Source organism: Nicotiana attenuata, unplaced genomic scaffold, assembly GCF_001879085.1.
Source record: "Nicotiana attenuata strain UT unplaced genomic scaffold, NIATTr2, whole genome shotgun sequence".
Lineage (NCBI taxonomy): Eukaryota > Viridiplantae > Streptophyta > Magnoliopsida > Solanales > Solanaceae > Nicotiana > Nicotiana attenuata.
In genome coordinates this window covers 35,022-49,860 of record NW_017672759.1, presented here as the reverse complement: position 1 = coordinate 49,860, position 14,839 = coordinate 35,022, and the positions used below count along the sequence as shown (strand labels likewise).

The 14,839-nt window shown below is 35.5% G+C and overlaps 1 protein-coding gene and 1 long non-coding RNA gene across 3 annotated transcripts; one reads left to right on the top strand and one right to left on the bottom strand.

The window, feature by feature from the left end:
* Positions 1–3,633: 3,633 nt before the first annotated feature.
* On the top strand, positions 3,634–6,421 carry LOC109214399 (deSI-like protein At4g17486). Of its 2 annotated transcripts, none has more exons than XM_019378314.1 (3): positions 3,634–4,107; positions 4,797–5,084; positions 5,901–6,421. In XM_019378314.1, exons 1-3 carry the CDS (start codon positions 3,975–3,977, stop codon positions 6,236–6,238), a joined length of 759 nt encoding a protein of 252 aa, XP_019233859.1. In that variant the 5' UTR covers positions 3,634–3,974; the 3' UTR covers positions 6,239–6,421. The 2 variants fall into 2 exon arrangements, with proteins under 2 accessions (XP_019233859.1, XP_019233860.1); XM_019378315.1 differs by having other exon boundaries at positions 3,968–4,107; positions 4,793–5,084.
* Positions 6,422–6,479: 58 nt separating this feature from the next.
* On the bottom strand, positions 6,480–14,175 carry LOC109214400. The gene is made up of 2 exons (XR_002066173.1): positions 13,942–14,175; positions 6,480–8,516 (listed from the first exon to the last, which is right to left on the bottom strand). It is a non-coding gene; the product is annotated as an uncharacterized LOC109214400 (long non-coding RNA).
* Between the last annotated feature and the right edge of the window lie 664 nt (positions 14,176–14,839).

Below are 14,839 nucleotides of genomic sequence, written 5' to 3'. Positions count from 1 at the left end.
GGTAGTTATCCCAAAAAGACACCCATGTTCTTTGTTTTCAATGTGTCTCCTGTCAAAGATGCTTAACCCAAAAGATTGAGAAATTATCCGAAGGATTTCCAAAAAAAAAAGAAAAGTTTACGACTTTAAAAAAAAAGTTACAACCCAAAACAATGAATGAATAAATAAAGCAAATAGCATAAACATCGAAAGAATTCACACGCGTATGCGTGAAATAAACAAAGGCTAAATGCCCTTTTATCGCATGAAACTTAGAGCCCATTTGGACATAAGAAATTTTTTCTTTTTTTCAATTTTTTTTGAAAATAGTTTTTGATTATTAAAATCTTATAATTTTTCCAATCTCATTTGAAAATGGGAAAGTTGTGAGTATTTAGTTGCAATGTTTAAAAAAAGACATCCAAACTGCTAAACATGTTGAAAAAAAGACATTCAAACTATAACCATACACAACTTCATCTTCAATTCAAATTTTAATGAAATTCCAAATTAAAAAAAATAAAATTGGAATTCATGTCCAAACGCCTACTTAATATTCCCTTTAACTTTACACATTGCAATAAATACCCCCCTGATCGAATTTATATCTTTTAGGAAACTTTTTTTTGATGTTAAGTACTCCATCCATTTCAAATTATCTGTCATGATTCTTTTGTACACACCTCTTAAGAAAAATTAATTAGGATGGAATTTTGACCACTTTACCCTTATTCATGTCTTAATATTTAATCTTTCTTCATTGGTAATTAAACAAAGTTATCCACAATTGAGGTATTTGTAGTCTTCAATGATAACTATTATAAGGGTGAAAAAGAAAAAAATAATTGATTCTGTCTTGAATTTCTAAAATGATAAATAATTTGAGACAATTATTTTTAGTAAACATAATTGATAATATGAGACTGGGAGAGTAAGGGAAAAAAAACGCTCAAACCCCTATATAAATTTATAGACGTTGCAATTAGTACCACTAGAAAAGGGAGTGAAGCGTCAACGATGATGGTGTCACCATTTAATGAAAAGGTATAAAAGTTACCTTGAAGTTCAATATACTCCGCTTTCTTCTCTCTTAATTTATGCATGAAAAAGGAAAAGAAAGAAAGAATAAGAAAAGATAGCTAGGGACAAATACGTTGAATCCCGGTAGCGTACACTAAGTTGGTTAAGAATATGTACGATGGTGCTAAGATTCATGTGAGGACTGTGGAAGGAGACTCGGAACACTTTCCAGTTATGATGGGGCTGCACTAGAAATCAACTCTTAGTCCATTCCTATTTGTCTTGGCGATGGAACGTTGCACATCCAAGGGGAGGTGCCTCGGTGCATATTGTTTTCACAAGATATAGTGCTGATAGACGAGACCCGAGGCGGGGTTAATGCGAGGTTGGAGGTTTGGAGACAGACCTTGGAGTCTAAAGGTTTCAAGTTGAACAAGACCAAAACAGAGTACTTGGAGTGCAAATTCAGTGGCGGAACCCTTGAAGCAGACGTGGATGTGAAGCTCGATACTCAAGTCATCCCCAAGAGAAGTAGTTTCAAGTATTTCGGATCTATTATACAGGGTAACGGGGAGATCGACGAGGATTTCACACATCGTATTGGAGTGGGATGGATGAAGTGGAGGCTTGCATCTAGTGTTCTTTGCGATAAGAATGCGCCAGCAAAACTTAAGGGAAAATTTTACAGAGTGGTGGTTCGACCTACCCTGCTATATAGGGGAGTGTTGGCCAGCCAAGGGCTCCCATGTGCAGAAGATGAAAGTAATAGAAATGAGGATGTTGATGGATGGGTGGGTGTACGAAGAGGAATAATATTAGAAATAAAGTTATTCGGGACAAAATAGGAGTGACCTCCGTGAAGGACAAGATGTGGGAGTCGAGGCTGAGATTGTTCGGGCATATTAAGAGGAGAAGCGGTGACGCTCCTGTTAGGAGGTGTGAGAGGTTGACCACGTCGGGTTTGAGAAGAGGCCGAGGAAGACCTAAGAAATACTAAGGAGAGGTGATTAGGCAGGATATGACGCGACTTCAGACCATTGAGGACATGACCCTTGATAGGAGGGTGTGGAGGTCGAGGATTAGGGTAGAAAGTTAGCAGGTAGTTGAGAGTTTTCCCCTTTCTTACTAGTAGTACTAGTAGCACGCATGTACTTTCCTATCTCTCAGATTTATATTACATCATGTGATTTAGTGTGTTTCTGTTATCGTAATCTCCTGTTATTACTATTTTGGTGCTCCTTGCTCTGTTCCCCCTCCCCTTTTTCTCCCCTCCCTTTTTTTTTCTTCTTCGTTTTCTCCCTCTTCTTCTTCTTCCTACTTTTCTGAGCCGAGGGTCTATTGTAAATAACCTTTCTATCTTCACTAGATAGGGTTAAAGGTGTCTAACGGGCCGGGTTGACCCGGAACCGGACCGGCCCAGACCGATTAAAACCAGAACCGGACCGGCCCGGTTCATAAGGGGCCGGGTGGGCTGGGTAGGAGGGGTAGAGGGGGTTGGACCGTTTATTATTTTTTACCGGTTAACCGGACCCGTTAAACCCGGTCCAATGAATAGTGCCTCTAACCGGTTTAACCGACCCAGCCCGGACCGGCCCAGACCATGAATATACCATGAATATACTATGAATATACCAATTATTGTATACTAATTAACATAGTTTAAAATTGTTGGAATTTAACATATAGTGTATATATTTAGGGTATAAAACTATAAATATTAAAATCATAGAATATGATGGTAACATATTATTTTTAAAATATGCTATATATGTGTTATTTTAAGATTTTAAGACAATTTGTGTTATTTTAAATTATTAGACGTATTTATGCTTAATGTTTTAGTTTGCTAGATTAATTTGAAGTATTATTAATTTATTATGCAAAAAAATTTAGTTTTACTATTTTTTGTTAATTTACTTTTTAAATGCAAACTTTAATTTTGTAATTTTGAAATAAATGTAACACTTGCAATTTATAAGTGCAATTTTTCCCCATCTTTCTTGTATTCTTTATATTAATACAAAGTACTAATATAACTTACAGTAGTTATACAAAATATTAAAAAAAATAATTAAAAAAACACTAAACCCGGCCCGGCCCGGCCCCCTCAACCCGTAACCCGTACGGTTCATTTTTTACCCGGATTAACCCGAACCCGTTAAACTCGTTAAGAGCAAGCCCGGAACCGGCCCAGAACCAAACCCGTACGGGTCCAAATAATACTGGCCTGGCCCGGCCCAGCCCACCCGGTTAACACCCATAGATAGGGTTAAGGTATGCGTACACACTACCCTCCCCACACCCCAAGTATGGCAATATACTGGGTATGTTGTTGTTGTTGTTGTAATTTTAACATTAGGGAAATATTAAAAATACTGACTTTAATTCACAAATCTTCAATTTATACAAACTTTATTTTTTAAAGTGAAATTCATATACAAACACAAATAACTTTCATTTTTTTAAAATTTTAGTAATCAAATATTTTTTTTCAACTAGAATTCAATTATTGTCTAAATGCCTAGCGAATTTTTTTAATCGGGTAGACCGGTAGAGTCCCAAACTCTACAGGAATGAAAGACAGAAATGTGTTAACTAAAATACAAGAGAAATCACAGATCATCATTCCATAATACACTCAGCCACCTTTATAATACACACTTCACTTTAGCTTAGCAGTGTCAGCAAAGATTCCAAGCCTCCAACCAATCTCTACTTTCTTTTTTTCCCAACATATTTATATAACTACTCTTCTCCTCTTACACCAACCGGTACGGCACTATATCGCCGCCGGTAGGGTCCACCTCCCCACCCCAACCCCAAGTAAGCAAAAAAGAAAGAGAGAACCCACATTTCTCGTTCATTTACCTACCAAATACCAACATATCTGAATTCAATTATCAAAATTAAGAATCTTTTTTGCTCTGCTATGTGGGTTACAGACTAAAGGGGAGCTGGAATTTCTTCTGTCCAAGATGCCGTGTTGCAAGAATTCAGTCAAATGTGGCCGTGGATCGGTACCAGTGTACTTAAATGTATACGATCTAACCTCAATGAATGGCTATGCTTATTGGCTTGGTCTTGGTGTTTACCATTCCGGTGTTCAAGGTCAGTAACTCAATACCCATTTTGTTTATTCTTTAAATTTTCCATATTTTCCCGCTGATTTAACTTTATTAGATCTGTGCTTCAAATCTGGGCTTGTTACGAGAAATCTGCTTTATAAATTGTAGTAAAAATACAATCTTTTTACTTAAATTATTTGTCACTAGGAAATGGTAAAAGATTTTCCTTTTCGCTTCGTTTTCTTACCTATCTTGTTGTTGTTAATGCTTGTCTTTTCGTCTTTCGTGGGTTGAGATTCTGTCAGAAACAACCTCTCTACCTACCTCTCTACCTTCAAGGTGGAGTAAAGTCATCGTACACACTATCCTCCCCATACCTCACTTGTAAGATTGCACTAGATTTATTGTTGTTGTTGTATATAGTAACGATGGTTGTAAAATTTAGATATTTCATATACATATTTTTTAAAATTGGTATAATATTAATTATTGACATCCATTCTCTACGAAGACTAAATGATGCACTTGGTTGAATATGGGTCAGTTCTCACTTAATACATTTTTTTAGTAGTGCACCTGTGTACTAGAAATTGTAGGACCACCTCTGTAGTTATAACAAGAAAAGTGCTTTTTAAACTGTGATTAAATGCAAATTTTTTACTAAATCAACTCAATTATTTGTCAATAGCATATGGTAATTAAAGATTTGTTAATGGTGGTTATGGTAGCTAGTTCACGGAGTTGAGTATGCATTTGGAGCTCATGAGTATCCAACTACTGGAATTTTCGAAGGGGAGCCGAAAAAATGCGAGGGATTTATTTTTAGAAAGACCCTTTTGATTGGATGGACAGAGAAGACACCTGGAGAAGTAAGAGGAGTAATGGAAGAACTTGCTGATAAGTATAAAGGAATTGCTTACAATCTTATTACCAAGAACTGCAACCACTTCTGTAATGATGCTTGTATTAAACTCACCAGTAATCCCATTCCCAGTTGGGTTAATCGTCTCGCTCGGATTGGTAAGATTTTCTGTCTTTTTCTGTAAGATTTATTGCTTCACTTATAGTACACCATATTAGGAATCTTTTTAATTTAGTTAATAATTGTACGTTAGTGTTAGGGTAAGCTTGAGAATTTATAAACTACTACTAGTTTTAGAAGAATTTTTGAGTATTGGAATAGAATGAATATAACGGAACAGAGTTAAAGAATTCATATAGTTTAAATTGAAAACATAGGGCAGCCAGTACATAAAGTATCCTGCATTCACGCTGGATACGAGGAAAGGCCACACCTAAAAAAGTGTAATGTAGACAGCCTACCCTAATGCAAACATTAGTAGTTACTTCTACGGTTCGAAACCGTGACCTAACGCTCCAAGACTCCCCTACAAGTTTAAATTGACAACATAATTAATTGAGATTAGATCGGACTTGTTCAAATACGTTACTGTCGTTTTCTCAACATGTAGTTGAATCAGGAAGTTTCTTGCTAGTTTCATAGAAGTCTCAATATTTGTTCTTATTGTAATTAAGTTGAGAACCTACAGTAGGAAGATAAAGGAATTGTCCAGGAACTTTCTTAGAAATAAATGCTTGCTTGCTGTAATAAAATTTGGTTATGGTGAGAGATGAGAATGATTTTTCGCAGCCATTGCGGAAGTTTCTCACCGAGTTCAATGGCTGCCCAAACTGTGGGGCATGATCTTTTGCAGCCATTGAACTAATATTCCGCATTTAATTCTACGGGTTACTGGTTCTTAGGTATGAAATTTTATGTTCTCCAACTTGTTGATATGAGAAATTTATTTAATAACTTAGTAACTGTTGGTGTAGGTTTCTTTTGCCATTGTATAATTCCAATGAACTTAAAGTCTACTAAAGTTCGGCATCATCGGATGGAGGACAAGGTAAGTGAAGGGGACAGCAAGAAACCTCAGAGCAGCTCGAATAGACAGACTCCCACTTCAAATCCATCGCCAGCTTCTGCGCAATCTCCTCCAATTGCCAAATCCACAAGTAATAAAAGCAAAAGCCCGCTGCCTCCATCTTCGCCATTGATATCAGATTCAACATCGTCGTCGCAATCTCCTCCGATTGCCAAATCCACGAGTAATAAAGGCACAAGACCGCAGCCTCCATCTTCGTTGATATCAGAATCAAATTCATCTTAGAATTCTTGATGCAGAATGGCCATGCTTTTTTTGATTCAGTAGTGATTCTTTTGCTCGTTGCTTCAAAATGGAGTAATTAACAACCACTCGAGAAGCCTTGCAAAATTTTGTATACACGAATGCATTCAATGAACTGGGATCGACCTTCTTTGTGCAGTGAGACTGCCTGTTGTTTAACAGATAGCTAACCCACTTTTATAGTGAAGTGAAACTTAATCTAAAAATATGCAGCAACAAAAACTAGCATAATAACCTACTAATAGGCTTATTATGATCATTGTAAAGTAAGTTAAACTATGACATTGAACATGAATTGAGCAGAACAAATATAGAAACATATAGCTCCAATCCAATTAATTCAGAATTAAGACATAACCATTTATGCACTTGATTATCTTGGGGAGAGTGCATGGCACGCTTGAAATGAAGGGGAGCTTTCACTGGGGGTTTGAGTCATCAGGGGTAAAATAGGAAGTCACTGTTTATCCGTGAAAAGGGGTGGAGAAAAAGAAAAAAAAGTGTTTTAGTATGAGATCGAAGCCTGGGAATATTATGTGCTTTTCCTTTTAGAGGGACATTATTTGCTTTTCAGCAGCTTTGGACAAATCAGACCACTTTTTTCTTTTGATTTTTTCCAAACACGTCACATTTGTCTCCCAAGCTTTATCGTGATGAACCAACTTTTAGTCCAAAAGGCTGATACTATACCTGAGAGGTGACCGTAAATTGATCAAAAGACAACACTAATCACTGTATTAAAAAATTCCACCAAACTTTTCGTGAAGATGTTCCATTCATCATATCCTCTTATTCTATACGTTCAAATTTTCTCGCATGATATAAGCATGTTATGACCAAAAAGAAAGAAGACAAAAAGAAGATAAAAGCTATAATTGATGGAAATGAATAAAGTCCAAGATTAATGACTCTGCTTCTCCTTAGTCCTTCCTATTGAGAAAGGATAAAGAAACATCACAAGCTCTAAATTATTTACAAGGAAAGGATGCATAACAGTGTAAAGCAACAAAAGTAAATGACTAGCACTCAAAAGGAAGAGCGTGGAGGGGGGAGTTTTTTAATTACTATATACAGGCGATGATGAACCAGAAAACCCTGGAGAAGGTGATAATATTATATTAACAATGACTAGAGCAACTCAAATTATCATTGAACTTCTGGACAAAGTTCTCTAAAGCTGACAATATTATCTATCAAAGAAGAGAAGGTTTTATATGACACTGGCACTGCATCACTTGGTATAGGAGAGACCAAATGTTCAAATTTACTGATTAAATGACATAAAATAAGGAATGGGTTCCGTTACATGGTATTCCTAGTCCCCATTCTAATCCCTCCATAAATGAAATTAAATATTTCTGAATTAGGTCACAGATCGGCTAAGTTACTAGGCACAATTTAGTATACATCTAGAACTATTAAGAACAAAATAACTTTCCACCTCACTTTGGGAACTCACTTATCTTCAACAAGGAACACTATTCGTCATTTTCTACGCTAAGTAAAGACTCCTATTTGGGGGCAAAAGCAGACCTGCTAGTCTCATGTTTCAGTAATCAATGGTAATTACGTTGCATCAACAGGCAATACAGGCAATTTGATTTCATAACAGCCAAATATTTGTTTAAGCTGCTAATGAAGTGCACATGAATTGCTTTTATTTGCAGGAGTCTCCTGCCAGTAAAAATATGCTTTATCAATTTCAATGAATAATTTCAAAGAGGTATCCAATTCACTTCTGCGCTATGCAAGAATATGAAGATATTCAAACCCACAGGTGACAAGGAAACATACCGATTGGGGATCCAGACAAACAGGCTTTGTTCCAAATATGATGGAAGATGTCACTTACCAGTATCCTGCTTTCTGATGGTACATTAACAACTTGATAACATTGACCTAGCAGTGCAGCTGGCTTCTATTCCATCCAGTAACATGGGCTTCCCATATCTCAAGTCAGAAACACAAAAGAGCATTTGTACAAGGATGTACTCTACATTCTCAAAATTTTATACGTAGTTGGGATATACTCCTCACATAAGTTGCTCTGACACGGGTGCAGATCATTTGAGATGTAAATTTTAAGATTCCGGGATACGGATCCTAGAACCAACACAGGTGCGGGGATCCGGCTAAAAATAATTCAAAAAAATAAAGATATCTCTAAATTATGAGAAATACTTACCTATAGCTTGTAAAGTGTGAATTTCTTTTTTATTCTCAAGTTATGGGCGTGATTTCCTTCCATTCTCGGATTCTCCTACAAGTATATAAAACATACTTAATAGATATCACATAACTACATAAGTAAAAAAGTTAGATATATAAAGATAAAGAAAACATACCTTTTAGGCTTTTACTGGTTTTGTCAAAAAACTTGACATGAACATAGAAAATAAAAGACGTAATTATCATTCCTCTCACAAGTCACAAATTATAAAGAGTTATCCATTCTCATCAAGTCAATCAAATAAGCATGAGCACCAAAAAGGCAAACATAAACTACAATTGCAATCACCATTCGCTATACAAAGTTACATTAACATTGAACTACATAAGCTAATAAAAAATAGGGAAGTATAAATATTAAGTTTTAGCATTCTTCCTCAATATTTTCAAGATCAATTTCTTGCACATCTTCAACCTCTTCTTCAAAGATGACTCCTTCTAGTTGAGGTTCATCTATTGATAAGTCAACTAGATCACCGGTGGCTTCATCAACATCAAAACGATCTCCACCTAAAGCAAAATAAAAATGATCTAAAATATAATATCAAGAAAACATAGATTATAGACATACCCACATCCCAATACTTGCTTAGACCACTTATATATTTTTCTTTTTGACGAGAAAGCAAGGGAAGATTGTAGTGCACAAAAACTAGATCTTCGGCTCTTGAAGTCTCTAACTAGTTTCTTTTGATGCTATGGATCAACAACTAGGTGCTCCAATTCCTTTTGCAATAAGAAGAAGAAGCCGGTTGTGAAAGCAATTTGTAAGCGAAGCTTTGCAAAAGTGGAGCGTTTACACCATGGTTAGCCCACCAAGATAGAGACACCTCATACATCATAGCCTCAACCACATGAGGCTCACTAAAAAAACCACTCCCACTTGCGAATGCTCCATACTCCAAAGACGCTTGTTTTAGATCATTTGAATATTTAAAGTATCTTTGTAAGCATTTAACCCTGGTTAAGGAAATCTCTCTATCCTCATTGGGAGCAAGCCTTCGAACCTCATTGCCTTTTTTAAGCCATGATTCGTGGTAGTATTTTGGTACCAATGAATGTGTCATACAATGTAAAGGAATGTTACTCTTATTCTACCTAGCAACACGAATTTCTTGAATTGTATCAAAAAGGTTCGATTGCCCGATAATATGATCCTTCCCCTCTTGCTCAAAGATAATTGCCTTCACCTTTTCGATCATTGTATCCCACATATCATAAACAAGATGCAATGTTGGAGCATCTAGATCGGCACTTCTAAGCATAGACACAATTAGTTCTGTAAGCTTTAAAAAGTATTCAATCTTATCCCACCATCCGTCATTCATTACAAGGGATTTTATTTGGCGCATTTTAGCTTCAATCACTTTATCTCCGTTATAATTTCTCCAATCATCATCCATCACCATTCTTTCCAATGATGCTTTCATTTGATGAACATGACTAGTCATGACAATATGAGATGCAAATCTCGTTTCAGCAACTTTCAACAAAGACAAAGTCGAATGCTTTTGAAAAAGAGCATGAGCCATATCATTACTTGCACGGTTGCACCAACCTCTTCAATTGATTTAATGTTGTTCAAGTAATATTGTTCAAGTTATCACCGATAATGCAAGTAATATGAAGCTTGCCGGTTCTACGGTTGAACAAATTTTTCCACATATATTTTGGACGCCATGTGTTGTTCACTGTTTGAACCTTGCACTAAAAAGTATGTGCAAACTTCCAAAAAATCAATTCAATTTGCAAATGGATTTTAGATTTGATTATTGAAGTTAGTAGCTTGAAAATTTTTGTGTTGAATCATAATATGGTTCATGCTCTTTTTCAAAAGCATTCGGCGTTATCTATGTTGAAAGTTGCCGAAACGAGATTTGTATCTCATGTTGTCATGACTAGTCGTGTTCATCAAGTGAAGCAACATTGGAAAGAATGGTGATGGTCTGATGGATGATGATTGGAGAAATTATAAGGGAGATAAAGTGATTGAAGCTAAAACGCGTGAAATAAAATCCTTTGTAATGAATGATGGATGGTGGGATAAGATTGAGTACTTTTTAAAGTTTATGTAATCAATTGTGTCTATGTTTAGAAGTGCCGATCTTGATGCTCCAAAGTTGCATCTTGTTTATGATATGTGGGATATAATGATCGAAAATGTGAAGGCAATTATCTTTGAGAAAGAGGGGAAGGATCTTATTATCGGGCAATTGGACTTCTTTTATACGATTCAAGAAATTCTTGTTGCTAGGTGGAATAAGAGTAACACTCCTTTACATTGTATGACACATTCATTGGTACCAAAATACTACCATGAATCATGGCTTATAAAAGGCAATGAGATTTGAAGGCTTGCTCCCAATGAGGATAGAGAGATTTTCTTAAATAGGGTTAAATGCTTCCAAAAATACTTTAAATATTCAAATGATCTAAGACACGCGTCTTTGGAGTATGGAGCATTCGCAAGTGAGAGTGGTTCTTTTAATGAGCCTCATGTGGTTAAGGCCATGATGTATGAGGAGCAAGTATCTTGGTGGGCTAACCATGGTGTAAACGCTCCACTTTTGCAAAGTTTGGCTTACAAATTGCTTCCACAATCTGCTTCTTCTTGTTGCGAAAGGAATTGGAGCACCTATCGTTGATCTATAACATCAAAAGAAACAAGTTAGAGACTTCAAGAGCCGAAGAACTAGTTTTTGTGCACTACAATCTTCGCTTGCTTTCTCGTCAAAAACAAAAATATACAAGTGACCCAAGCAAGTACTGGGATGTGGGTATGTCTATAATCAATGTTTTCTAGATTTTATATTTTTTTTATATTAAATCATTTTTATTTTAATTTTGCTTTAGGCGGAGATCGTTTTGATGTTGATGAAGCCACCGGTGATCTAGTTGACTTATCAATAGATGAACCTCACTTAGAAGGAGTCATCTTTGAAGAAGAGGTTGAAGATGTGTAAGAATTTTATCTTGAAAATATTGAGGAAGAATGCTAAATTTATTGTTCAAATGCTAAAACTTAATAGTTAATACTTTCCTACTTTTTATTAGTTTATATAGTTCAATGTTAATGTAATTTTGTATAGCGAATGGTGATTGCAATTGTAGTTTATTTTTTCCTTTTTGGTGCTCATGCTTATTTGATTGACTTAATGAGAATGGATAACTATTTATAATTTGTGACTTGTGAGAGGAATGATAATTACGTCTTTTATTTTCTATGTTCATGTCAAGTTCTTCGACAAAACCAGTAAAAGCCTAAAAGGTATGTTTTCTTTATCTTTATATATCTAACTCTTTTACTTATGTAGTTATGTGCTATCTATTATATTTTAATATACTTTGTGTAACTTGTAGGAGAATCCGGGAATGGAAGAAAATAAAAAAATCACGCCTACAACATGAGAATTAAAAAGTAAGCCACACTTTACAAGTTATAGATAAATATTCCACAAAATTTCTCATAATTTAGAGATATTTTTAAATTTTTATTTTTTTGAATTTCTTTTAGCCGGATCCCCGCACCCGTGTCAATTCTAGGCAGTGGCGGATTCAAGATTTCAAAGTCATGGGTGCTCACCGGTAAAAATATCAAAAGAAGAGGAAAAATAAATTTAGTGGTGGGTGCTCACTCAATACTTATTTAAATTTTTTGATAATTACCTATGTAAATCTATTAAGTTTGGCAAAAGACAATGGGTGCTTAAGCACCCATAAAACTCCTTGTGGATCCGCCAGTGATTCTAGGATCCGTATCCCCGAATCTTAAAATTTACATTTCAAAGGATCCGGGCTCTAGATCCACACCCGTGTCAGAGCAACTTAGTTGGCAAAGTCCTCCAACTGACACCAGAATGTATGGGAATGCCATTAGGGAGCCAACCAACTCTAAGTCTACCCATGAACAATGGCTTCCACTTATAGGTGTTTGTTGCTTGATATCCAGATTCCAGCTCAAAATCTTCAGCCTTTTCTTTTGTCTCCATAAGCAGACTTTTATTCTCTTGGTTCATCAAAATGGATCCATGTGTGGCTAAGCCGAAACTACCATGTTCATATCCAATAAAAACTGAAGGAGTCTCTCTAGTTAAGGGTGGTGAGGGCGGGAAGGGTTAGCTCTCTGCATTTTATGCTGCAAAAGTGCTCTTAAGGATTCTTTACCAAATTGTCCTTTTCTATCTAAAGGCATTCCATCATACCTACCCCATTCTTCCGCCAGAAACATCAACATTCTCATTTCTTTCATCTTGGCCGGATCAAGCCAAGGATGAGTTGATGGGAATGTTAAAATTCAGCTGACTTGACCAAGGAGGGTTCTTAGTCAGTATCAGAAAAGTCTGCTCCGTCCATATCCATAGGATATTCAAATCCTAGAGACACATCATCTATTGAGATATCTTTTGCATCATCTTCATTCAAACCAAACTTGCTGAAATGCTGAAAGAATTTCGTTTTCTGTTTGATGAATCAAACAAGATAAACCCGCTGAACTTCGTGGAGTTAGGTGGTCCAAAGTATTTCAGGCAAAAGTAGGAGCTTGCGTCAAACCTTTTGGTCCCGTGTTAACCGGATGAAGGAGATGATTCATTCTATTCCCTTGGCTATATTTGACTAAGACCCAGAGAATATCTCAAAGTGGATATACGAGCATCATGTTGCTTATCTCTTTATTCTTAGGTTTAACTTCTTTACACATTTTTCTTGAAGCCTGCTCGCTGCATTTTTTCTAGGTTCTATATTCCAACATCAAAGTTACTTCAGCTGGTTTTTTCATCTTCATATACAGCCACCCATTAAACTTAATGAATTGATCTAATAATATAAATCCGATTCCCAAATATCAGTTTCCTCTAGACAAACCCCTAACCAAACCTCCAACAGTAGAATCTTTAATTCTGCTGCAATGTCTAGACATACAATTTGGTCACGAGTCATCAAATCAACTTCCATTCCCAAATTGAATCAAAAAGACTCGCTTCTTACACTTCTTAACTACTTTCTCGCAAATGCCTTGTAACCATATTACAGGACAAATTATCATAAGCATGTGTTCCACTTAGAATTAAGGCTTGTTCATCTTTCCAATATTTGCGAGTACTCTTTTTAGCCTTTTTTAAAACAATCTCTAATTTGAGTTAAAAGCAAATTATTTACTTCGATTGAAATCCGACTATACAAAACAGAATGAATATAGAGGACTTTAAACTAAAAAAATATACTAGTACTAGTTTTTGTTGAGCCCTTAATCTTTGAAAGCTAGCTAAATAACCTGCAATAAAACCACGCTTAAACAATTTTATAGATATGCAAGTCAACAAGTGCAATAAAGCGTGACGAATGCAATAATGTGTAGTTTGTTGAATGCATATAGACTGGACGAAAAGAAGAAGCAAAATCCAAAGCTTAATGTACATTTCGCACAATTAAAAAGGAAAAATGAAGAAGTGACTGACCTATCGAAGAAACCAATTGGGGCTTCTGAATTTTCCTTCTTTTTCATTAATCTCGCAGAGACTGAGGAGATAATAGTGATACGAGGCTTCTAACACGCATTTCATTGTATTGTTTCGTCTTCCCGTCTCCCGCCGGGCAGTGGCGCCGGCGACGTCACATGTAGAGCACGTGACGCCTTATAAAAAAACGAAAAATAGATAATCGCGCTTATGTGCCATTTTTAATTTTTTATGAAAAAGGAAGAAATTATGGCAGCAACTTTACCAAAATGCCTGGTACATAATGTAGTAGTAAATTATTTTACATAAATTTTGTTTATAAACTATTTTAAAATTTATATTTATAGTATTGTTAAGTATTCGAGGAAGAGTTTAAGTTATACACTAACATTGTAACACTACATATCAAATTATCAAAAAGAAATCGATATGTTATTCTTCACAAAAATTTGTAATTTTAAAATTAAGAGAAGTTACATTAATAGTGTAGAAATCTTTAAATCATCAATATATATAAACAACAAAAATTTCTTAGTAGTCATAAGGGTGATTGGGTAATATGCTACATGAAAGGCTTTCCTAAGAATTAATTGCTTTGTTACATCATACATGGACTTAAAATTGCAGTGAAAGACAACATGACTCCACTCTAAATCAACACTGATTCAATGAAAATTATAAAAATGATAGAAACAGAACACTTGCCTTATAACACCATTATTTCTGAATGTAGGTTACTGTCTTTGTTTGACCCAAAATACAGATCTTGATTCAACCAATTAGATTTAAATAAAGAAGAGTCAATTTTAGCTAATAATAATATCCAAAAGATAAGGTTAACGGTTTTATGACAGATAACATGTATATTTGATCGAAAAGGGGTCGAATCCATGGATAT